This window comes from Panthera uncia, chromosome D1 (assembly GCF_023721935.1).
Source record: "Panthera uncia isolate 11264 chromosome D1, Puncia_PCG_1.0, whole genome shotgun sequence".
Lineage (NCBI taxonomy): Eukaryota > Metazoa > Chordata > Mammalia > Carnivora > Felidae > Panthera > Panthera uncia.
This window is the reverse complement of record NC_064808.1, coordinates 101,676,957-101,701,155: the sequence shown is the minus strand read 5'-3', so window position 1 is coordinate 101,701,155 and position 24,199 is coordinate 101,676,957. Positions and strand designations below refer to the sequence as shown.

Sequence of the window (24,199 nt, the reverse complement as noted above, 5' to 3'; positions counted from 1 at the left end):
AGAGAGAGAGAGAGAGAGAGAGAGAGAGAGAGAGAGAGAGAGAGAGAATATCCCAAGTAGGCTCTGCACTGTCAGCACAGAGCCCAATGCAGGGCTCAAACTCGTGAACCGTGAGATCATGACCTGAGCTGAAACCAAGAGTCAGCAGTAACTGACTGGACCACCCAGGTGCCCCTCAAAAAGCTTTAAGGTAAAACAAAGAAAGAGAAAAATGGAGGTAAAGTCTGCCTTGTATCATACAGGGCAGAGTGAAACAAAAAATAACCTAGTTAGGTTTACCTTTATATAGGGGAGAATCTGACTCATAATTATGGTCTCTCTACCTTCAGTGGGTAAGTTCTCACAGAGTTCTAAAAGAGATAAATAGAAAACAATAGTGCTTACATACAGCCATTTACAAGATGCCAGGTTTACCAAGAGGTGCAAATTAAATCAAATCATATGTTTAAGCTAATAAGGGAAAAGAGGTCTTATTCTGAGCGTACTTTTTATCAATCTATACGCCAAATACACCAATCCTAAAAAGGCATCTTTTTGACAGGAACAAGATACAATGGTTATTTGGTTTTAAATATAAATAGAGCAGCTCTGTCTCACAGTGTGGCATTTCCACACACCGAAATCATCTCTTACTCAAAGACACATCCCACAATAACAAACATACAAAATTCACTGACATTTAAAAAATACACCAAAAATGAAGGCTATGTCCTGAGACATCAATTGAATGCCTTAACCTTTTACTTTGTGGGCAGCAGCTGCTCGGACTTCAGCTTCACAGTCTTTGAGTAGGTTCTGAAAGGCGGGGATGAGGTCATTTAGGGTGATTTTAGGACCCACAGCTTTCTGGAGCTATAAAAAAAATTGTACATGTTTTAATGCACGCTAACAAGTTTAACATGAACAAAACAAAACCAGTATAATCTTCCAGTATATTCTTGCTACAGGCATTCCCATTCAGAAGAATTCATTCAGAAACTTCTGGTACACAACAAAAAAGAGGTTTTGTTTTTTTTGTCTTAGTACTTAAAAGACGTCACTATAATAACCTTACCTCTGAAAACTTGTCAGCTACCATATAGCGAACCCTCCAAGATTTATCTTCCGCTGCTTGCCGGAGCGTGGGCATCACCAGAGCCTCAAGGTCCTCCTGGGACAGCAACTGGGCGATACTGACACAAGCTTCCACAGCTAAGAGACGCACTGAATCCTAAAGGAATAGAACTTCTTTCTGTTAGTCAGATGGTATCTACCGAGAGCCACAGGGCAGTACGTGTGGTACGAGGCAGTGCTGTGGGGTTCATTTAAAAGAAGAAAAAAAAAAAAAAAGGGCATCTGGGTGGCTCAGTGAGTTAAGGGGCTGACCTCGGCTCAGGTCATGATCTCACAGTTTGTGAGTTCGAGCCCCCCGTGGGGCTCTGTGTTGACAGTTGGGAGCCTGGAGCCTGCTTCAGATTCTGTGTCTCCCTCTCTTTCTGCCCCTCCTCTGCTCACACTCTGTCTCTCTCCGTCTCTCAAAAATAAATGAACTCTAAAAAAAATGGAATGGAAAGAAAAAAAAAAAAAAAAACCACTGCATACAGCTTCATGCCTGCCTGCCTGCCTGCCTGCCTGCCTTCCTTCCTTCCTTCCTTCCTTCCTTCCATACAGCTGATCCCTTTGCCTGGAACAGTGTATCAAAATCCATAAAGGGAGGGGCGCCTGGGTGGCTCAGTCGGTTAAGCGTCCGACTTCAGCTCAGGTCACGATCTCGCGGTCCGTGAGTTCGAGCCCCGCGTCGGGCTCTGGGCTGGTGGCCCAGAGCCTGGAGCCTGCTTCCGATTCTGTGTCTCCCTCTCTCTCTGCTCCTCCCCCGTTCATGCTCTGTCTCTCTCTGTCTCAAAAATAAATAAGCATTAAAAAAAAAAAAAAAATCCATAAAGGGAGAAACAACCTTGCTCTAGGAGGGCCTGGGTGCCTCAGTCAGTTGAGCTCCTGACTTCATTTGGCTCAGGTCATGATTTCATGGTTCATGAGTTAAAGCCCCACATATGTGGCTCTCTGCTATCAGCACGGAGCCCACTTTGGATCTTCTGTCCCTCTCCCTCTGCCCCTCCCCAGCTCATTCTGTCTCTCAAAAATAAATAAACATTTAAAAACAAAAACAAAAACAGAATACCTTGTTGTAGAGTGAACAGTAATTTCCTTGGCTAGAGTGCAGAGCTTTTATTAAGGAAAACAAATGAAAATGTAAAAATTAAATAAAAAAAGAGAACATTGTAATGATGTCTTCAAGGCCTCCTCTAATAAGTTGTTGAAGGACAAAAATGAAAACTACTTGAACAAGCTGTTTAACAGATCAGAACAAAAACAAAAGAATAAGGCTAGGGGAAACACTTAGGAAGCTCAGTTTTTAAAACACTCAGTTTGGGGTGACAGTAATAGTTTGGGCATGAGATGATGACTTGGAAAGAAACACACAAAAAATAAAAGAGTTAGTAATAAAAAACAACAACAACACTGGATTTAAATGTTGAGAATCAGGGGCAGAATAACTTTGAGGTAACCAAGCCTAGGAAAAAGAGGCCAAAAACTTTAGAAAACTGTGAGATTAATGACCTCAGCTCCCCCAATGTAAACTGCCAAATGCCAATGTGATACCTATGTGTCTTTTGACCAAGTGGAAACACGCAATTAGACACATCAATGAGAAATTAGGAATTGAGATTACAGACTTGGAAATCTTAACAAATAGAAACTAAAAATATGTAAAAACATAAGCACCCAGGAGGAACCAAAACTCTGAACACCATGTGTGCATATGCTATTACATATTTCACAAATATTACACATCATACTTTTCAAAATATTACAAATTTTAAAAATCATCGATGAACAATAATTTACTGTATCCCCAAGATACTCACTCCTCTACCCTCAAGGAAACCAGCTAAAAAAAGGCAGAACTAGGTTCCTGGTAGTGGCTATACAAGGAATTTTGAATCCAAAAACAATGCTCTATCAAGGGACTACTATCATCTCTGGAAATATTTACCAATAAATATTTGTTAAATTCATCAATGACTTTTCTCCCCAATACCTGCTCCTCTTCCCAGCCTCTTCTCTGTCTCAGCAATGACACCACCATCCACCCGGTTTGGGCTAAAGCCAAAGGTCAAGGTCTCCTTGACTGCTCTTTCCCCTCTTCCCATAGTCCCAGTGACTCTGCCTCTAAACCTGTCTCCAGATTCTCTCCACCTTCACTATGCCACCTTAGTTCACCATCCTGCCTTGCCTACCTTACGGCAGACGTCTCCTAACTGGTCTTCCTGCTTCTAAACCCCACCCCCCCCCCCCTACAATTCAGCTTTCACCCAGAAGCCAGAATGCCGGGACGTTCTTTTTAAAAGGTACATTACACCAAGTCACACCACCTCTGCTTACAATCTAGGTGTATTCTCACTGCACCTAGGAAAAAACTTCAAACTCCATACCCTGACTTAGAGGGCCTCCATGATCTGGCCTCGGCCTATCTTCTCCGGAAGACCTTACCAGAGTCCCTGTCACCCGCTTTGTTCCAACCTGACGGCCTTTACGCTAGGTGGCTTCTCCCAGTGGAGCTCCGGTACTCCAGGAAAGGGTATGGCTGGCATTTTTCTTTTGTTTCTCAGTTTGTATCACTACTTCAGAGTCCTTCTCTGACTAACCAGTCTAGAGGAATGCCCTATAATCAGTCCCTGTTACATCACCCTACTTTATTTTCATCCTAGCATTTATCATGCTTATTGATCTGTTTATAATGGTTAAACACTGTAGCCCAGCACTGGAACAGTGCCCGATATGTAGCAGGTACTCAATAACTGTTTTTTCCAAAAATGACTAAGCCAGGAGCCCCAATTCTACCAGGGGTCAGACAGAATACACATACACATATCATACAATTAAGCACTTATTTTTTTTTTCTAATGTATCACAACTAGAAATTATATGCCTCTTAACGAAGTGTACAATCCCACATATAATGTGGTCTTATCACCCCAAAAATATCAAACCTAAATCTCATCAAGCCTCTAGATCATGGATGGGGCAAACACTGGCCGAATCCAAAACTGCAGCTACTTCATGTAAATGAAGTTTTACTGCAACACCACACACATCAGTTTACATATAGAGCTTTTGTGCTACGAAAGCAGAGTTGAGTAGTTACAACAGCCACAAGGCTGAAAATATTTACCATCTGGCCCTTTACAGGCAAAGTTTACAAACCCTCCTCCCCCACACTACATTCAAGTTGCAGGAAATACTGAGGACAAAAGAAAATGTTAAATTATACCATGGGAAGCGTCATCAATAAAATCCCAATGAGGATTTAAACCTCTGCTGTCCGATGTAACCACCACCCACATGTGGCTCTTGAGTCCATGAAATACGCTAATGCCCATGTTCATATGGTCACTATTTTGCACGCAGTGTGTTAAATAACATAAACTATTAAAATTAATTTCCCATTTTCTAGTTTTTAAAATGTGACTACTGGAAAACTTAAAAAATTAACAGGTAACTTACACTATATTTGTTGAACAGTGTGGTTTTAAACTATAATGTTCCATAAAAGTACAAAGAGAAGTAAGAGCTGGTAACCACAAAAGTCAAGAGAAAGTGTTATCTGAAGCAGGCAGGGGGTGGGTGTGCGTGGGCGAGAGCTGGGGCGGGCTTCCAGGGTAGTGGCTGTCAAAGTTCTGCCTCCTAACCTTCTTATTATTCAGAGTTGTATCTTTTGCGCTCCCCTCTATATGGTATCTCAGTAAGTTTTTTCAATTATTTTAAGGTAAGATTTACCATCTTTCAATATGAGACTCATCGAGAGGTCCAGGTCCTCCACATGTGAAGTGATTCCAGGAAGACACCAAGCAAATTAAAACCCACACGCATTCTTCTGGGGTCTAGAAACTCTGGGGGTGGATCCTCTAGCCACAAAGAAGGCAGTTCGGCTTAGCCATGAAGGCTCTGGACTCTGAAGCCCAACTGCCTAGACTCTAACTCCATCTACACCACTGCAAACCATGCCATCCTGAAAAAGCTACTTCGACTTTCTGTGTCTGTCATTCCCTAACACGTAACATGGGCTATCTACCTCATGGGGCAACTATTACCCCAGTATTTCTTTTACGTAAAAACCCCTTAGGACAGGTTAAGAAAAATCACACACTTACTGCAGGTGCTCCTTATTGTTATTATTTCTACACCAAAGAGATCCAGATCCTTGGACTTAAAATTGCTATTGTACAAAGTCCCCCTATACAGTCCTCCAGAGAAGGGAGAGGCTCAGGCAGCCTTCCTAACACATTTGTTTATCTGAAAGTCAAAAATCCCAGGCAACATGACCCCGCTGTGACCGGCTGCAATGCGTGAAGGTGTGTTAGCCCTTAAAGCAGCTTTGGTCTTCCCTTCTTAGAGGATTCCCATCTCCTCTCTGACTCTTGTTTTAACCACTGCCAGCACAAGAGAAAATCATGGTCTGGTTAAGACAGAAATGGAAAGGCACCAAGATGGCTCATATTAAATTCTATCTAGGGGCGCCTGGGTGGCTCAGTCGGTTGAGCTTCCGACTTTGGCTCAGGTCATGATCTCATGGTCTGTGAGTTCAAGCCCCGCATCGGGCTCTGTGCTGACAGCTCGGAGCCTGGAGCCTGCTTCTCATTCTGTGTCTCCCTCTCTCTCTCTAACCCTCCCCCACTCATGTTCTGTCTCTCTCTGCCTCAAAAATAAATAAACATTAAAAAAAAAATTATCTAGCCCAAAATTAAGTATTAATTTTGCAAAAAGGATCCTAACATATAACCAAAACTCCCAAAGGAATCCTTAAAACGTTAGAGGAAAGGAAATCTATGTACCTCAGATACTAATCACTAACTTACCTGTTCGTCTGAAGCTAGGTTAGTGAACAGCGGAACAATTTCACTTTTCACACTATCTAATTCCAAAACTTTTGCAAATTCGCCCAGTTTGGAAGCGGCAGCACGTCGTACCATGGGAGTGTCATCTGAGCACAAGGAACGGAAGTGCCTAAAGCAAATGATAATGAAGGTATTTCCTGTCAAGTACCACTGAATTAAATGCCCCCAACACACACACACACACACACACACACACACACACACGGCCATCTTAGAGGTTTTCTTTTATGAATATCAGTGCTTAGGTAGGCTTCTAATCTAAAAGCACTCGTATATTCAATTGAATGATAAAAAGTCATGTTATCACATGTGTCCTGCTATCAGCCACTCACAGGTAACAGAGTATTGTGTAACTGTCAGCCAGAAGTTCCCAAAAACCCCAAATAACTCAAAAAAACAACGTATCTTACTGTCTAATTTCTGCTCTGACAGCATCTGAAGCCCTGGGATAGCAAACACTGAACAAGCCACACGCAGATGTGCGAGAAGTAAACCAGTCTCCACTCGCCAGACGCTTCACCAGAGGTACAAAATGGGCTTCCAGAGCATTAGGAGTGTGCTCCTGGGAGATCTGCCTCAGCGACTCCACAGCCTTGTCTCGAACCACGGTCTCTTCCACAGTTGCCAGACTTTCCAAAGGAGGCTGAATAGGCCAAAAAGGAAAAATCAGAAAAGAAAACTTACTGAATCAGGGTAGATACAGATTATCACCTTTTACAGGGACTGAAGGGAGATGGTACATGTAACCAGAATGTTCGCTACATCACACCAAATGGTTACTTTCAGTTCACACAGTGATAACATATGGTGTGTCCAACCTGAAGACACGACTTCTGTAGGACAGCCAAGGTCTCATGTCCCAGATGGCAATTCCCAGATGGTGTCTACAAACGACACCGTGGAGACTCGACACAATATTAATATTACTGTGAGCTGAATGACTAGGTTTAAAAGATATGTAGCCAAATTCAGATAAGACCATGTTTTTCCTCAAGAGTAACTGCAAAAACATGAGCAACAGTGGGCAGCACAATTAAAGGATGACATCTCATCAGGCCACTGAGGCCACACAACCTTCGGAGAAGCAGCCCTGTCCACCAGCCCCACACCATCAACTTACCTAACATGTAAGAGGCTGAGTACGAAACCACTTTTTTCAGAAGACACTGCAGACTCTTTATGAGCCAGACAGAGAGCAGGAGTTGTGGACAGAGCAATGAAGAACACAGAGATGGTAGGAATCCCTGTTTGCAGCTTTAGAAACAGAAGAGACCAAAGGGGTTGGTCTGGAATAGGATCAGAAAGTGAACATGACCCAGCCCAGCGAAAAGCACACGAGGGCTGGTTCTCTGAACCTCTTCCTTTCTGGGTCTGCATTTGGCAGAGGCGTATTCAGCATACACCATGAGCTGCAAATGTTGAAGATAAAAATCCACAATACAGGACTCACGAAAAGACTGAAACAAAATTATGACTTAAAGAAAACAACTGTGTCTACTAATATTACGTTTCAAAAAATGTTTAATACACAAAAGTAGAAAGTACTTAGCATTCCTAAGAGGTATTCCAGAAGCCCTTTAAAAGGATACTGCTTTCTTACTTGAAAGGCCTTTCACTAGCTACGTCTGCCTCCTCGGAGCTCCTCTCATACAGTATCAGTGGATCATCTCTATCACTACCCTAGGATAAGGCCAAGCTCCTGAGAATCAAAGACGAGCTGTCTCTGGATTTTAACTCTGCCTAAGTCTCCAGGCCCTCTTCTACTGTTCCGCCCACCACTCCTATGTACTCCAGTCACACAACCTGTTTCGTACTTCCAAACCCGAGTCAATGAATGATTACTGCTGTATTTTAGCACTGAGGACAGAGAAAAAACAAGGCAGACAGGTTCTTCGCTCTAGTGGACTTTTATTGTAGTGCAGGAAGACAACTAACAAAGAACATAATCTTATGGTGATGAGTACCCTGTAAAGAAACAGAATAGGATGATGTGATAAGGGGTGACTAGGAGGCAATTTCAGGCTGGGTGTTCAGGAAAGGCCTCTTTGAGAAGATGCACTGAGGTTGATATCTGAATGACAAGGACGCAGCCACCAGAAGCTCAAGAGAACATTAGAGGGGACAACATAGGGCAATAATCTTAGGGTAATAATAAGCTTGGTTTATTCAAAGGACAGAAAGAAGATCCCTGTAAACAGAATGAGGTTATCAAGAAGGAACACAGTAGGAGATATATTCAGAGATAGCTTGTAACTTAGCTTACGAAACCTAAGATAGGAATTTGGATTTTCTTTATTTTTAAGTTTATTCATTTATTTTGAGAGAGAGAGAATGAAGAGGGGAGGGGCAGAGAGAGAGGGAAAGAGAATCGCAAGCAGGCTCCGAGCTGTCAGTGCAGACCCTGATGCGGGGCTCAATCTCATGAACCATGAGACCGTGACCTGAGCCGAAATCAAGAGTTGGTCACTTAAGCGACTGAGCCACACAGGTGCCCTGGAATCTGGATTTTCTAAGAGCTGTGGCAGGAAGTAACCCATGTGCCAGGTGAACAGTGGACTACAGGGAAGGGTGGGAGGCAGGACTGGAGAACAACTGGTCAGGATGTTACTGCAGTAATCTAGCAGAAAGACTGTGACGTCTGGAAAGACGAGGAGAGATGAGCTAGGTAGTAGTGGGGAAGAAGGAAAGTGAACTGATTTGGAACGCATTTGGAATCTACCGGAATTACTAACAGATCCAATCTGGGAAATGAGTGAAAGAAATTTTCAAGAATGTCTTCTAGGTTTTGGTTTGTGCAAATGGGAGGACAGTGATGCCGTTTACTGAGATGGGACCACTAAATGACAGGCATATTTGGGGGAGAAAATGGAGTTCCGTTTCAGGCATGTTAACATTTTTTTTTTTTTTTTAAGTAGGCTCCATGCCCAGCAGGGAACCCAACTCAGGGCTTGGACTCACGAACCTGAGATTAAGACCTGAGCTACTATCAAGAGTTGGATGCTTAACCAAATGAACCACCCAGGCATGTTAAATCTGAAATGCCTGTTTGATATCCAAGAGGAAAAGCCACAGGCAGATAATGTAGAGAGATACAAGCAGATATCTCTATCGATGTATCTGGAATTCTATGGAAAGGTCAGAGGTAGAAAGAAAAATCAGAGATCAACATCATATAGACAGTATTTGAGCCATGAGGCATATATGTCTATCTTGTCCAAATGCTGTCATCCTTCAAAACCTAATTCAGACATCATCCCCCAAGAGGTTTTCTCTCATCACCCTGGATGAATCCCTTTCTCCTTTCTGCTATTCAGGTACCTCTTATGTGCTCCCATTCTTCCATTTAACACTGTACGGTAATTGTCTGTCGATACCTAAGGCAGAGACCTCATCCCATTCACGCTGGCCTTCTTCACAGCAACACTGTAACTTCAGGGCCTGATATAGCAGGTGATCGGTAAATGTCAACCAAATTGAGCTGAACTCATCAAATCCACAGAGTAAATCAGAAGCAAACCACAGGCTTACAATCAAAGACAAAAAGCTAATAAGCATTTCCAGGGCACCTGACTGGTTCAGTCTATAGAGCATACAGTTCTTGATCTCAGGGCTGTTAAGTTCAAACTCCACCCTGGAAATAGGGATTACTTACAGAAATAAGAGCTTTAAAAAACAAAAAAAAAGAAAAGAAAAAGCTAATAAACATTTCCAAATTCATGACACTGCTAGATGAGAATTAAGATCTCTAATTTCAGGGGGTGGGGAGAAGACCCATAAAAATAATCGAACCCTTTTTCTCCCAACTGGCAAGTTCACACAAAGTTCTGATGCTCTCAGTCAGAAAAAGGGTTGAATCCGAAGCGCCTACATTATCTGTCCTCTCAACAGCCAACACTGAGGCTATCTACAAAAAAAAAACCTGCATTCGGGACGCCTGGGTGGCGCAGTCGGTTGAGCGTCCGACTTCACCTCAGGTCACGATCTCACACTCCGTGAGTTCGAGCCCCGCGTCGGGCTCTGGGCTGATGGCTCGGAGCCTGGAGCCTGTTTCCGATTCTGTGTCTCCCTCTCTCTCTGCCCCTCCCCCATTCATGCTCTGTCTCTCTCTGTCCCAAAAATAAATAAAAAACGTTGAAAAAAAATTAAAAAAAAAACAAAAAAAACCCTTCATTAAAAATGTAGTGTTCCTATCGACAAATATTGTATGGTTTATACAGGTTAAGTTATGGAAGAATGGTAGGCAAAATATACTCACCAGCAGACAGTGGGCAAAGTCAGGACCTCCCACCAGGCCAGTGAAATTTCCCAGTTGCTCAGCAAGAGCTAACAGTACCTCATCTTCATCATAAATCGTATCTGGAAATGACAACGACTAGGTACTCATCAACAAAGAGAGCAGGCCCGGAGCTGGACACTCACAGAGAACTAGGAATAGACTCGATATTTAGCTAGAGGGGCCCGTCACAATCCTAAGAGCATTCCAGATCTGTATGACACAATGAATTAGAAGTTGATAACCCCGTATCAATGACTTTCCCATGAGCTCAACAGTTAACTGAATACATCTGGCCCCATTATGCTATGCCCTGTCTCGTTTCCTCAGAGTGCATCAGGCTCAGCTTAGTACTCAATAGTGTGGGTAACACTTTCTAAAAAAAGAGTCAAAGTCTTGAAAGCCACTGGAAAATTTGAAAGCCACAGAAAATGGAAATGGCCATGCCTCTCTTCAAACAAAAAATTCATATACCTGTAAGGAATGGCAGCAGTTCTGTTCGTGTCCTTTCTACTCCAAGTGCCAGAGCAATTGTGGATAACTTCTTAATACTGTTAAGGCGGAGCTTTAAAAATACAAAGTGCAAAGAATAAACAGTTGTGATTTAGACCAAAACAAGAATACTACAAACAAGTGAGACAACGACACACACTGAGAAAGAGGCAAACCTTCAACTTGGGTTTGATTCTATGAGGAACCTCAGAAGCAGTGGAACATGCCTTCATTTTAACCAAACGAAGATTTTTTTAAGAGCCACACTCATGGGGCCCGTTAGAAAAAGAAAATACCACATACAGGAAGGGAGACGATTTCAAAATGAGAGCACACTGGCACTAGTGAAGCAGGTGAAATGGTTGAAGACAACCCTTGCCTCTCCAAAGAAAAGTTACAGCAGAGCTAACGCACCAACTCATCTAGGTAAGCCACCCCACTCTCTCTCTACCCACCAAGCACAGCCAGTTTCCCAGCCTAGAGGAAAGCTTTCATTCACCTGCAGCCCGCTCCAGCCCCCTCGGGCCACGTCGGCCTCCTCCCGGCCCAGGACTGGACGCGAATCCGCCTCCCTGCACCGCCCGGAAGGGGCGCCCAGGCAGGAAGCCGGGGCTGGGAAGCCGGGGCTCCCACAACCGCCGGGACCGGACGCTGGGAGTGGGAGCTCTGCCCAGGTCCAGATAAGGTCTAGTCAAGCCACCACACCCCTCCTGGGACCTTCCCCTCCTCTCAATTAAATTTCTGTTCAGAAGCCGAAGCCGGCTCTTTCAGTCCCCGGGCCTCTCCCACCGCCGAAGCCGGCTCCTTCAGTCCCCGGGCCTCTCCCACCACGGCGCCGGCCTTCCTCCTCCCCTACCACACGCCCCGCCGGGCCCAACTCCATTCCCCGGCCCAATTCCAGTACCTGCACATCCTCGTTGCGGAGCTCGTCGATTAAAACCGCGATCGGGTATAGCGAATCGTCTCCATCTCCTCCCGCTGCCCCCGGGCCGGTCCCGGGCCCCGCTGTGCCCGCCATGTTCTTTCTCCTCCGGCTGGTTGCCGCCGCCAGCCTCGCGCCCAGGCCCCGCCCCGCGCCCAGGCCCCGCCCCGCGCCCAGGCCCCGCCCCGCGCCCAGGCCCCGCCCCGCGCCCAGGCCGGCGGAACTAAGGCCAGTGCTCCTGCTTCGCCGAAGTGGGGGAGTAGAGTCCCCGCCCGGCTGAAGGAGGCCCCCACGTGGACCCCATTGCGGGGACTGCACGTCTAAACTCCAGAACAAGGGTGGGCTGAGGAAGCGAATGGAGCCCCCACATCCTTTACACAGCCGAAAGAAACAGGGGCAGGAATGCATTCTGCTCATGATGGGCTGAAGGGATCAAGGACCTACCTGAGTGTTGCGAGCCCTGCTCCCAGGACTCAGGCAGACCAAAGAGGATGCCCGAGGGCAGGAGGAAAACAGATTTAGCGCCTCCCCCGGCTTCGTCCTGGCCCTGAGCCACCGGGTCTCCAGCCCTAATTTCCCCGCTAGCTTTCAAAGAACCCCTCCACCTCTTCCTCTGGCCTGTGAGCCAGAATTGTATCTGGCTCCTGCTTCGTAAGACAAATAACGCGGGCGGCGAGAGAAAATGAACGGGGCTGTCCAAACTCCCCAGTCAATATTTTTTCCGCTTTTTCCATGCAAGCTGTTAAAAACATGCTGCTCTCTTGTTTTTGTGTTTCTTTTCAGTTTGGTACTGGAATGGTGCCTTCTGTTGTTTTTTTTTTCTTCCTCCCTCTTTTAGGTCTTTAGCATGCTAGAAGTACAACAATCACGCAAAACGAGGACAAGCTTTAATCCTTCCAGATTGGGTGGAGTGGCTACTTTGCTCTACGAGAAAGGCTAAAGTGGCGTCCCTAGAACTCCACGAGTCCTCAAAGCCAGCAGGAGGAGGAGGGGAGAGTGCTGGAGTTCTTTCTTAGAAAAGTTAATGGAAAGTTTTCCTTCACCCTTTATCAAGGGCACACAGAACTAGGATGTCCCCCTGTTTTTTGTTTGCTTCCGACTACAATTTAAGCAGCTTAGAATGATAAACTACATACGGTGATCATAAGCTCTGAAATGGTACTTCTATGTATCTAATTAATACAAACATAAAGTTATTAACAAATGTAATTTAGGAGACTTAAAAAACAAAACAAAACAACAACAACAAAAAAAACAGGGTTCTGGGAAGTCGACACAGTAGATGGAGCCTTGATAGCATTAAAGTTTGGGAACCAATGGACCTGAACAGTTATCTCTCAAATTAGGTCTGCGGATGTATTCTGTAGGGTTTCAATTTGGTTTTCATTTTGGTAATATCTTTTAGATTGATGTGAACATATTCTGGATTATCTGGATGGCGGCTTTATAGCCAGTAGGCCACACTATTTCTATCCTTACATTTGCATGTGTGTTTCAGTGCTTTTGCCATTCTAGGTTAATGAGAGAAGAGCAGAGGTGGATTTAAACTGAAAATGGGGTTTTCATGCACTCAGTGAAAGCCAAATGACATCATGGAACTTGACTGTCGCAGCATTTCTAACAGAAAAGTAGAGCAAACAGGTGCCATGGGTCACTTGGTGGCACCTGTACTTTGAACTCAAAAGAAGCTGAGCTCTCACAGGCAAGACAACAGTCACAATACAAGGGATAATTCAGTCTCACTTGGATTTAAATTGTAGAGCTCTCTCAGTTTTTTAGCATATAAGAACTATAAATAAAAGAACATTATATTCCTATTGTATATTTGCAAGTTTAAATAACATTGTAATAAAAATAATTTAAATTGCCTGAGAGTTTTCACGATTTTCTTTTCCTTTAGAAATGGATTCAAATACCACTCAAGGTTGAGGGGAAAAGGGCTAGAAGGTTTTTCGATTTTGCACTTTACCAGTTAGAAGATCAGAGGGGGTTCCTATTGGTATGTGGACGAGAAATCTGCTCCCTTATACTTGCTGTAAAAAGTCTTCAGAAATGGTAGAGGAAGCAAATACAGAAACACATCAAGACCAGTCCCACACATACCATCATCCACATGTTTGCTCAAGCTTAGATGAGCCTCACTATGCTGAAAAATTAGCACCAATTAATTCTATTTTGTTTAAAGCTCAGATAGGCTTTCCTTACCCAAGCACAATGAATGGCATACCTAAGGAGTAACTATGATTAAATATGAAATTACAAGCTGAAAAAATAGGTCCCAGAAAATTGCCTGGTTTGAGAGTCATCAATTCGGGACTTCAATTCCCACCACCTCTGCCTCTGACTCACTGTGACCTACCTCTTCCTATGCCTCGGTTCCATCTCCCACCCCCTCACCCCCAATAAAATGGAGTTAACTGCCTCTGGTTCCCTCTCTAGTTACTGTGATGATGTGAGAAAGGAACAGGTAGTAAACACGGAGATGCTAATAAATCCTTCAATAAAGAAACCGATTAAAACAGACTACAGCAGAAAAGAAGCTATTCCAGAAACTGGGCCAAAGGGAAACTAGAACAAAATCTAAGTCTTTTGGGGAGTGTGGTCCACGGACTATCTAAATCACCTAACGCGTGTTAGAAAAAAATGCAGATTCCTGGCCTCCACCCCAGATCAATTGAATCAGAATCCCTGAGAGTAGGGTGGGGCATTTTATTGTGCACACACTAATATTTCAAAGTCATTGATTTAAAAACATCTGCAAAGATAATTTCCATGTCAACAAGCAGCTGCTCAGGACGAGTATGAAGAGAGTCTTTGGAGGCCACAACTTGTCCAGCAAAAGCAAGTGACAGCTAAAACTGCTTATCAAGAAGTAAGTCTGTCCCTATTTGGCTATGGCTTTTGCCAGATTAAACTGATCCCTCTTTTGCTGGGCTCCTGGAATTCAGCTGCACTACCAATACAGCACTGTGGAACTCGGCGGCTTCCACACCCTCTCCTTTCTTGCTCCTCTGGTCTCCTCTCCACACAACCCCCTCACCCCCAAGACACACAAGAAACTAATGACCAGGAAGCACCAGAAGCAATAGCTGAGATTAGGCAGTGGTTAGTTTAAAGCAACACTCAGGAAACAGTGTGACATTCTCAGTACAAAAGCACAGAGTCCTGACACCCACTCATCTAGTCAACCAAGGGAAGACGGGGTCAGACTTGCCCCCTTTCCTGTCAAAGCATCAAGAATATGGAGAAACACAAGCAGATGGGATCAACAGACATCAACTCTTGTGCATGTATTAGCTCCCAGTGTCACTACAGAAAAGATCAGTCCCGAAGAAGTCTGAATGATGTCACTGTCATGCTCTGTGGCCTCTTGCCTCAATTTAGTTAATCGCTTCCTCCTCACCATCCACAGGGCTTTACAAAGTAAATGTTCATTCAAGCTTATCGGCTCTAGAGCCACCCCACTCTAGGCCAAGTGCGAGAGACAGACATGTAATGTAGGTGGTCCTCTCAAGGCAGACCCAGAAGCGTCATCCCACTAAAAAGGCCGTCAAGAAAGTGGTAGATGAAAAAAACAATAACCACAATACAAACTGGTAGATGTTCCAGTTCACGCACAGAAAACCTGAGGTACACGCAAGCATTTTCCAACAACCTTCATTTATCAAGATGACCCTGATAAACTGATTCCCAGATCTTCATTTAATTCAATGCAAAGCAGTAATTATCACCATAGCATCTAGGATATTGTGAATTTACTTTTATACAAAGATTGTCTTTTTTTAAGTTTATTTTTATTTGGGAGAGAGAGAGCAAACGGGGGAGGGGCAGAGAGAGAGGGAGAGACAGAATCCCAAGCAGGCTCCACACCATCAGCACAGAGCCCGACATGGGGCTGGATCCCGTGAACTGTGAGATCACGACGTGAGCCAAAATCATGAGTTGGATGCTTAACCGACTGAGCCACCCAGGCGCCCCTATACAAAGACGGTCTTAATCCTGTGGGACTCAAATATTTTCACCTCACAATCTTAATTCCATTTTTACAAGGCTGGGAATACTTGACAAAGAAGATGAAGCTTTGCCTGGAGTCACACAATGAATCACAATGAACGCAGAAGCTATGACACTAATAATCATGCATTATTACTACTCCTTGCTTCATCCTCTACCTCCATGCCACAGTTTATATCACCAGATATAAAACTGGTATTGGATTTCCAGAGCACAACTTCTCTTGAATTCTTGGGAAGAGCAAATCAAAGACATGGGACAGCCAGTTCTCATTCAGGGCAGAATACAGAATGGTTAAGAGTATTCACTGGAGCCAGGATGACCTGGAAGGATATCCTAGCTTGCCAATTACTAGCTGTGTGACTTTGAGCAAATAAATCACCCTCTCTGAATCTTGGTTTCAGCATGTGTAGAGCTATAAAGCTTACCTCATGTGGTTAAGATTAAATAATTCATATATAGTGCTTCGATTAGTACCTGACTGACATGAGTCAACCCTTAAATATTAGCCATTATAATAGTTATCTACTGAGGAAGTCGAAGCAGGAAGGAAAACATTCCAATCAATTGAGCTTTGGGAACAAAGAGGACCACTATGAAAGGATGAAGAGAGTACGTGATTTAGAGTCAGAACACTTGACTCAAGGTCTTCCAGAAGGCTTTCTCATTGGGAAAATAGAGGCAAATCTTAGCTGATCTCTCCTCCCTCTCTCTCTCTCTCTCTTTGTTCTTGTGAGGAATAAGATTCATAACACAAAGTACCTTGTCAATGGAAAATGCTTCACAAATGTAAGAAGTTATTGACCACCAAGGATTCAATAACTGGTTGGTGCCAACACCAAACAAAAGAAGAGAACATCTGGGGACCTACGCTCAAAGTGCGTAAGCCCCTGATTCGCCAAGAACACCAGCCAGAATGAGTACTTCTCCAACCACAAGAGCAGACTTAAGCTACAACAAACCTAGAGATCAGACGGGCACGGCGAGCTTTCTCAAAAGTCTCAGATGTTTGAGTTCTATTGTGGGCTCTAACTTTCTTAGGGCAGACCCCTTGTTATCTTGTCAGATGCTATACACAGCTCATCAAAAACTCTTTGTTACAGTGTTAAATGCAAAAGCAAGGTACACAGTATTATTGAAGATGCGGGGTGTTACTTAACCCAAAAATGTTTGAAAATAATACATTGCTCCTTAACAGGTAGTATTAAAATATTGTATGACTGAGACAAAGAGACAGCAAGTGCCAGAATGGTGTATATAGTATCTTACCATTTGTTTCAAGTAGAATGCACAGATGCGCTTGTGTAAGTATTAAAGATAGAAGGCTCTAGAAGAACACACGACTAATCACATTGGTTGGTGAGTGGGAATAAAACTAGGTACCTGGGGAACAGAATGGAAGGGAGATTTTTCAACGTTCAGTATATCTATCCATTTGTCCTTCTGTTTTTTGTGGGGTTTTTTGTTTGTTTTTACTATATACTATATTCCAGATTTTACATCAATTTCACCCATTTTTCTCCCAGTGTCTCTTATCATTTCAGGACCCAATCTATGATACCAATATCCAAGATATCTAGGCTTTTTCATTTCTGAACGATGAAAAAGATTATGTATTCAAACAAACAAGGCTTTTGGCTCTGGGTTAGTTACCACACTGTAGACTAGACTCTGCCTCTCCCTGGCCGACCTTCCCCATGGCATCCGTAAGTATGTATAATAGCCCTTTCCTGCCAGCTACTCCCGTTCTAGCTCTGCTGTGTCCACAAATTTCACATTTCCTTCTTCTTTATTTTTCTAAGCCTGTATCACCTGTCTTGTACCAGACCCAGCCAACCTAAGTAGTAGTTTTCAGCATCTGGGCACAATGTCCCCAAGTTGCAACGAGACAGAGGTTTGATTTAGCAAAAGCAGAGATTACTTAAAATATTCCTTGTCTCCTGAAAGCTTTACCCTGTAGGTCCCCTGAAGATAGTATTTCTTCCCACATTCTTTTCTGACCTGCCCTGAACTATTAGGAAAAAGGTCACAGGAGTGAGAACAAACCCACGCCAAGACCCCCTGGACACGTCACTCACCCTCAGCAGAAATTCAGCCGGGACTGTAATCAGAAACCGGAACTCCCACTAACTTCTAGGACTTCAGGAAATCAGCTCCCTGTCTCATCTAGCTGTGATTAAAATTAGCTGGACCACACAGACCTCTTAACCCCTAGAAAGACCGACTCTGTTATCTGCACACTCAAACTCCAGGCTGTGGTTTCTGAAGGCAGATTAAGCAGGTGGTAAAAAGACTGAAACAGCTTTGACTTATCTCTACCTGTCTAATCATTCTGGGTACCTCAACATAACATCCAAAAAAGGAGCTCGAGGGCTGTTGACTTCCAAGAGGTCTTGAGATAGGGAGTGTGATGTCATGGTTGAGAGAGAGGATCTGGAGTCAGACAGATTGCTTAGGTTTGAATCCCAGGCCTGCTACTTCCCACCTAAGGTGATCTTAGGCAGGCCATGTAATATTAGAAGAATATTAGAAGAATACCTTAAGAAGAGGTATTAACAGTTTTCACCCTCATAAGGTTGTTGTAAGGATTATGCAAGAAAAAAGCAACTTGAAATATTCCTGACATACAGTAAGTGCTTAATATGTTAGCTATTATTCATATTACGTCTCTGAAGAGCAAATCTGACAATCTAGAGGGTATAAGAAAGAAAAGTAAAAAGAAAAAAAAACATACTAAAAGACTCCCAAACCCCCATGCTCCTTGCAGCAGCACCTATATTAAAATCAGAACAACACAGAGATTAGCATGGCCCCTGCACATGCAACGATGACTCACAAATTCATGAAGTATTCCCTAATTAAAAAACAAAACAAACAAACAAAAAAAACATTCCCCATCAAGTTTGAGCTCAAGAGAGGGTATCAGCCATCACACGGAAAAAGAAAGAAATCTCCTATTTCAAACAGCTGACCTTGTCTGGTCCCCAAGGCCTATCTGCCTAGGTGGGTACCCTTTACTGTTTTAAATGTCCATGTTCTGCAAATGTTTGCTTTGCATCTAATGACCTGCACAAGAGGAGCAATCAAAGGTATTCTAAGGCCTTTATATGGCTCAGCCTCTGCTACATGCTATTACTTTCCTTTGAGCCACCGTGTGGATAATGTGTCAGCATCTGACAGAGGGGAGCACTGTGCACACTCACATAGGTTTTGGGTTGCCTTTGACAAGGTCAGTAACTGAACAGAGGCAAAGTTAAGACTGTGTGTATGAAGTAGCTTGCTCATGTTTGGAACCCTGACAATGGGCAAATGGCTGGTAATTACACCTCAAAGTAGCTGCTACCCCTCTTCAAGCAAACACATACCTTTTACTACCTATGAATACTACCAAAGTCATGTTAAAGAGTAGTGACATTAACTGTGAGGAATTGACCTGTGGATCATTTCCCAACCCAGGAATCACTTTTGGGGTAGATGATCCATCGCCCATAAATTAAGGGCATGGTTTTCTCCAGGAAATTTTTGCCATTACAGCAATGTAACCATGCATTCTAAAGAGATACAGCTCAGGGGCACCTGGGTAGCTCAGTCAGTTAAGCTTCCAACTTCACCTTAGGTCATGATCTCAGTCCCTGGGTTCGAGCCCCATGTCAGGCACTGTGCTGACCCCTTAGAGTCTGGAGCCTGCTTCAGATTCTGTGTCTCCCTCTCTCTCGCTCTCTGCCCCTCCCCCGCTCGCACTCTGTCTCTCTCAAAAATAAATAAGCGTTTAGAAAATTTTAACTGAAGAAATGTAGCTCAGATATTTCCATTTACACAGGAATTTATACACCAAAGAATACTGCAAATACTGAAACAAATTAGCATCCTGGAATAAAAGAAATGGTGAAATTTTCAGTGAGAATGGGCTGCCCCCTGCTGGACTTAGGGAAGTCTCTACAAGGGCACTGCATGCAGTCCGGCTGCCTCAGCAAGTTTTCAGAAATAATGATACTTGGAAGTAAAACAAAAACAAAACCGAAAAACAGAAACAAAAACAAAAACAAAACCAAAAAAAACATGGCAACAAATTTAAACTTTGGTGTTATTTTTTAGAGTATCTCCAGTAATCACAGACTGTAAAAACACAATTATTGAAAAGGCCCAAGTAGAGGGGAAAGGGCTGAGTTGAAAAAAGCACTTAAGATTCTTTTATAAATGTAGCACTGTAAAACCAGCCTCCTTTTCCTACAGAACTCCACAAATATTTCACAGGCAAGAAAAAAAAATGAGAATATATTCTCGGAAATACCAGGGAAGCTTAAGAGACACGTATTGTCAATTAAGGCAAGAAAAAAGCAAGACCAACTGCTGAATGATATACATGGTGTTTTCTTGTTGATTGAGGGGGCACATTTCAGGTCATTTCTCTCAGAATGAGATTAACCTTTGCTCTCGTGTCTGTGTGTGCATGTGGGGGTGGGGGGAGGGCAGCGGCTCCCGGAACCTTTGCCAAAGACCAGTGCGAGTAACAAAGGGGAAGTCTTCACTGTACATGCCCCCAGAGCGTAGTATACGAAATCTACAAAGTAGGTTCGCCCAGCGTGCCCTGCGCAGGGCTAACTATCCACCGGCACGTTTTTTCACTCTGCTCACCAGAGCCACAGGTCCTTCTCTGAGTAGGCTGAGCAGTGCCGATCAATAGGGTCTGAACTTAAAAGATCTTGAGTCTTCCTCAAGGTTGGATCTGCCTGCTCAAACACTCTCCTCCCCATCCATCAATAAAATGGCACTTGAATGGGTCTGAAATGACCAAAATTAGTCATTGCTCTTTTCCAGATGTGTTCCCATTTAAATGTGCTGAGAGGATCAATGGGAAGAGAACTGCAGTAAATTATGAACATTCATTAGTGTCCATCAGTACCCTATTAGTTACTTGTTTCCCAGAAAGCAGGCCCCAGAGAGAATGGGTAAGAGGGCAGGTAAAGTTTGGAAGTCAGAAAAAATAGAGAAAACATGGGGTTGGGGGATGGGAGTGGCAAGAAGTGTACATGGAAGTGTGCATCGCCAGGGGCTGTAAGTGGAAAAGAACAGCAAACATTTTGCCTACTCAATTACCTTTGATCTTTGGTGTGACTGTTTGCCTTCCAGCCTCTAATAACAATTGCGGTGGATATTAGAAAACCACATAAAAAGGTTTTTTAAAATAAATGCCAGGGCCCATCTGTAGCTACTAACTCAGAATTCCTTGGGGGACTCAAGAAGATAGGGATGATTTTTTAAATGGTCTCCAGTGAGCCTCTCCTGCAGCTGTGGTTGAGAATCACTGCTCTGTAGGTCACATCTTCTCCAGCACTGAGTGTGATGCTGCGGAAGCAGCTAGTAAGCAGACCAAAAAGCACACCCTTCTTATTTGCCAATTTGAGATTCAAGAATTAAAATGGTCAATACAGGGCAATGTCTCCAGTTCCGCAGGCCAGTCAAGATCAAAGTTATTTTAACTCACACGTCAGAGCCATCAAGAGTCCGTTGTTTTTATTTCTATCCCCAGGCATGTAACAACGGAATAAGCAGCCCAGAAACTGGAAGCAAAAACAAGAACAAAAAGCCCCACCATTCAAAAGTAGTTTAGGAAGATACCTAAGGTTCACGTAAAACATTTAAACGTTCCTACTCAGGTAAAATGCTATTTAATCCAATTGTTAATTTAATCACAAACTATTCTAAGAAGAATAGTCACTTCCATGGAGATGTCAGTCATTACATCTTCCAAATTGTGTCACTACAATTCTGTCATCTCATACCCCTTATCTAAATTTGCTTCATTTTATTCATCAAATCTGTTAGTTATAATTTCTTTCAATGTCAGGTCTAGGTTGAACTGCACAGCTGAAGAGAGCCAAAACAGCCTTCAGTTTAAAAATACAAAAATCACTCACACTGGGCAGTGGAGGGGGGAGGGGGAGGGGGAGGGCCTGGGTGGTTCAGTGCGTTAAGCATCCAACTCTTGATTTCAGCTCAGGTCATCATCTCATGGGTTGCGGAGTTCAAGCCCTGCTTGGGATTCTCTCTCTCCCTCTCCCTCTCTCTCTCTGCCCCTCCTCTACTCACTCGCAAAATAAAATAAACATTTAAAAACAAATAAAATTAAAATTTAAAAATCACTCACTACTTGATATTATTGAATTTTTTTTTTTTTTTTTTTTTTTTTTTTTTTTTTTTTTTTTAGTTTATCTTGAGGGGCACCTGGATGGCTCAGTCCGTTAACAATCAGACTTCAGCTCAGGTCATGATGTCACTGTCCATGAATTTGAGCCCTGAGTCAGGCTCTGTGCTGACAGCTCAGAGCCTGGGGCCTGCTTCAGATTCTATATCTCCCTCTCTCTCTCTGCCTCTCTCCACTCGCACTCTTTCTCTTGCTATCTCAAAAATAAACATTAAAAAAAGGTTTTTTTTTTAAATAAATAAAGTTTATTTTGAGAGACAGAGCATGAGTGGGGGGGGGGGAGGAGGGGGGAATCCCAACCAGGCTTCACTCAATCCCAAGAGCTCGATGTGGGGCTCAAACCCACAAAACCTAGAGATTGTGACCAGAGCCAAAATCAAGAGTTGGGTGTTAACCTACTGAGACACCCAAGTGCCCCAATCTTATTGAATTTAAATGTATCACTACAAAGCCATCCTGCAGTTAAACTTCCTTTTCCTAGCAGGGCTGATAGAATGGAGCACTTCTTCACACCTGGAGGGGAAGCTTTCTGCCCCAAACTAGTTCAGAAGGTCTCCTGAGCAAAGCCTGACCTTCCAAAATCAAATAGAGATATTCAGTAAAGGTACCAAATCTCCTTTTAGAAAGTACTCTGAGGAATCTGCCTTTGTGTGTGTACTTCAAGAGAATTCCTTAAATATGCATAATATTGAGTCTCATTTACATCTTCCAAATTGCCCTTTGAGTAACAGAGGGCTTATAACTTGCTTTATTTTCAATGGTCTAAAAATCAGCCACATTGAAAGCATAAGTTGTGTATTAGTTGCAAGTGTCTTTTGGCTCTTCCTTCTTGCTTATCAATGAACATGGGTATTACCAAAATGTTCAGGGAACCGTGTTGAACCCTGGGAATAAATGGGAGTGTGATATGGTCTTTGCCGCTTGATGTGCCAACAATATTCTTGAAAGACAGGTTTACAAAGATAACATGTCAAGGTTCCATGCCATTAGTAAAGACACTGGGTACTCATGAAGGGTGAGGAAAGGAAGTAATCCTCAAGCCTAGAACAGCTTCATAGAAAAGGGGGAGACTCAATCTGGCCTGAAAAGATTAACAGAAAGAATGAGGACATTCTAGGCACCCCCGCCCCAAAAAAAGAAAGAAATTAATTAAGGCTGTGGACTTCTCCTGGAATTATATTGGTAGAGCACCCTTCTCTAAAAGGACTTTAAAGAAATGAAACGAACCAAATTTTGTGGGCATTTTGGGTCCTATGGAAAGAAAACAGATAACCTATCATATAAAACCAAATAACTACTAGAAGTTACTAGCTATAAGTGCAAGGCAGGGAAATGATGTTAGGAATTCATTCACAAAAAAGTTTTTACTAATCCTGACGACCTCCAACAAAGGGGGAAATTACCTAAGTGTTAAATACTATCAGATCCAGGATACCTGGGTGGCTCAGTCGGTTAAGCATCTGACTCTGGTTTTTGGCTCAGGTCATGGTCTCACGGTTCATGAGATCACACTTCACACAGGGCTCCATGCCAACAGCACAGAGCCTGCTTGGGATTCTCTCTGCCTCTCCTCCACTCATGCATCCGCTCTCTCAAAATAAACATGAAAAACATTTTTAAATAAATATTAACCAAAACATTAAAAACAAAGGTGGGGGGGCCCTGGGTGGCTCAGTCAGTTAGTTAAGTGTCCAACTCTGGCTCAGGTCATGATCTCAACAGTTCATGAGTTTGAGCCCCACATCTGGGTCTGTGCTGACAGTGCAGAGCCTGGAGCCTGCTTCAAGTTCTGTGTATCCCTCTCTCTCTGCTCCTCCCCTGCTCACACTCTCTCTCTCTCAAAATAGATAAAAATTAAACAGTTACCAAATCCACACTTCTATGAATATTAAGACCATCACAGTCCAGAGCTTTTTAATCGAAAAACCTAAGATGGATCTGGAGATTATTACTTTTTATGCACAACACCGACACATTGAAGTAATTCCCACTATGCTTGGTTTTTCCACAAGTACAATAAAACTAATCCTCACTGACTTTCACAAATAAATGCCTCTTCCTGGAGTTTTCAGAAGAAACATTCTGTGCTATTTGGCCTTTAAGAAGGCAGGGTAGGGGAGATGCTGGGGCTCCTGGGTGCCTCAGTCATTTAAGTGTCTGACTTTGACTCAGGTCATTATCTCACAAGTTCATGGGTTTGAGACCCACATTGGGCTCTGTGCTGACAGCTCAGAGCTTGGAACCTGCTTTGGATTTGGTGTCTCCCTCTCTGCCCCTCCCCTGCTCACACTGTCTCAGTGTCTCAAAAATAAATAAACGTTAAAAAAAATTTTTTTTTTTTAAAGAGTAGGGGAGAT

General features: G+C 43.3%; 1 protein-coding gene and 1 non-coding gene across 7 annotated transcripts in view; one reads left to right on the top strand and one right to left on the bottom strand.

The window, feature by feature from the left end:
- PPP2R1B (protein phosphatase 2 scaffold subunit Abeta) overlaps positions 1-11,764 on the bottom strand; it is a 33,639-nt gene extending 21,875 nt beyond the window's left edge. For 4 of the 6 annotated variants that reach the window (XM_049613577.1, XM_049613561.1, XM_049613589.1 and 1 more), the window contains exons 1-8: positions 11,606-11,763; positions 10,684-10,774; positions 10,192-10,292; positions 6,347-6,579; positions 5,898-6,045; positions 1,055-1,210; positions 738-852; positions 280-350 (exon numbers count right to left, since the gene is read on the bottom strand). In XM_049613577.1, coding sequence (XP_049469534.1) covers positions 280-350; positions 738-852; positions 1,055-1,210; positions 5,898-6,045; positions 6,347-6,579; positions 10,192-10,292; positions 10,684-10,774; positions 11,606-11,719 — 1,029 coding nt within the window. In that variant the 5' untranslated portion in view covers positions 11,720-11,763. Of the gene's footprint in view, positions 1-279; positions 351-737; positions 853-1,054; positions 1,211-5,897; positions 6,046-6,346; positions 6,580-10,191; positions 10,293-10,683; positions 10,775-11,605 lie in introns of all 6 variants that reach the window. The other 2 variants (XM_049613585.1, XM_049613570.1) reach the window with 2 other exon arrangements.
- A 6,627-nt stretch (positions 11,765-18,391) lies between these two features.
- On the top strand, positions 18,392-18,499 carry LOC125917420 (U6 spliceosomal RNA). Its single transcript, XR_007456188.1, has one exon. It is a non-coding gene; the product is annotated as a U6 spliceosomal RNA (small nuclear RNA).
- The last annotated feature ends 5,700 nt before the right edge of the window (positions 18,500-24,199 follow it).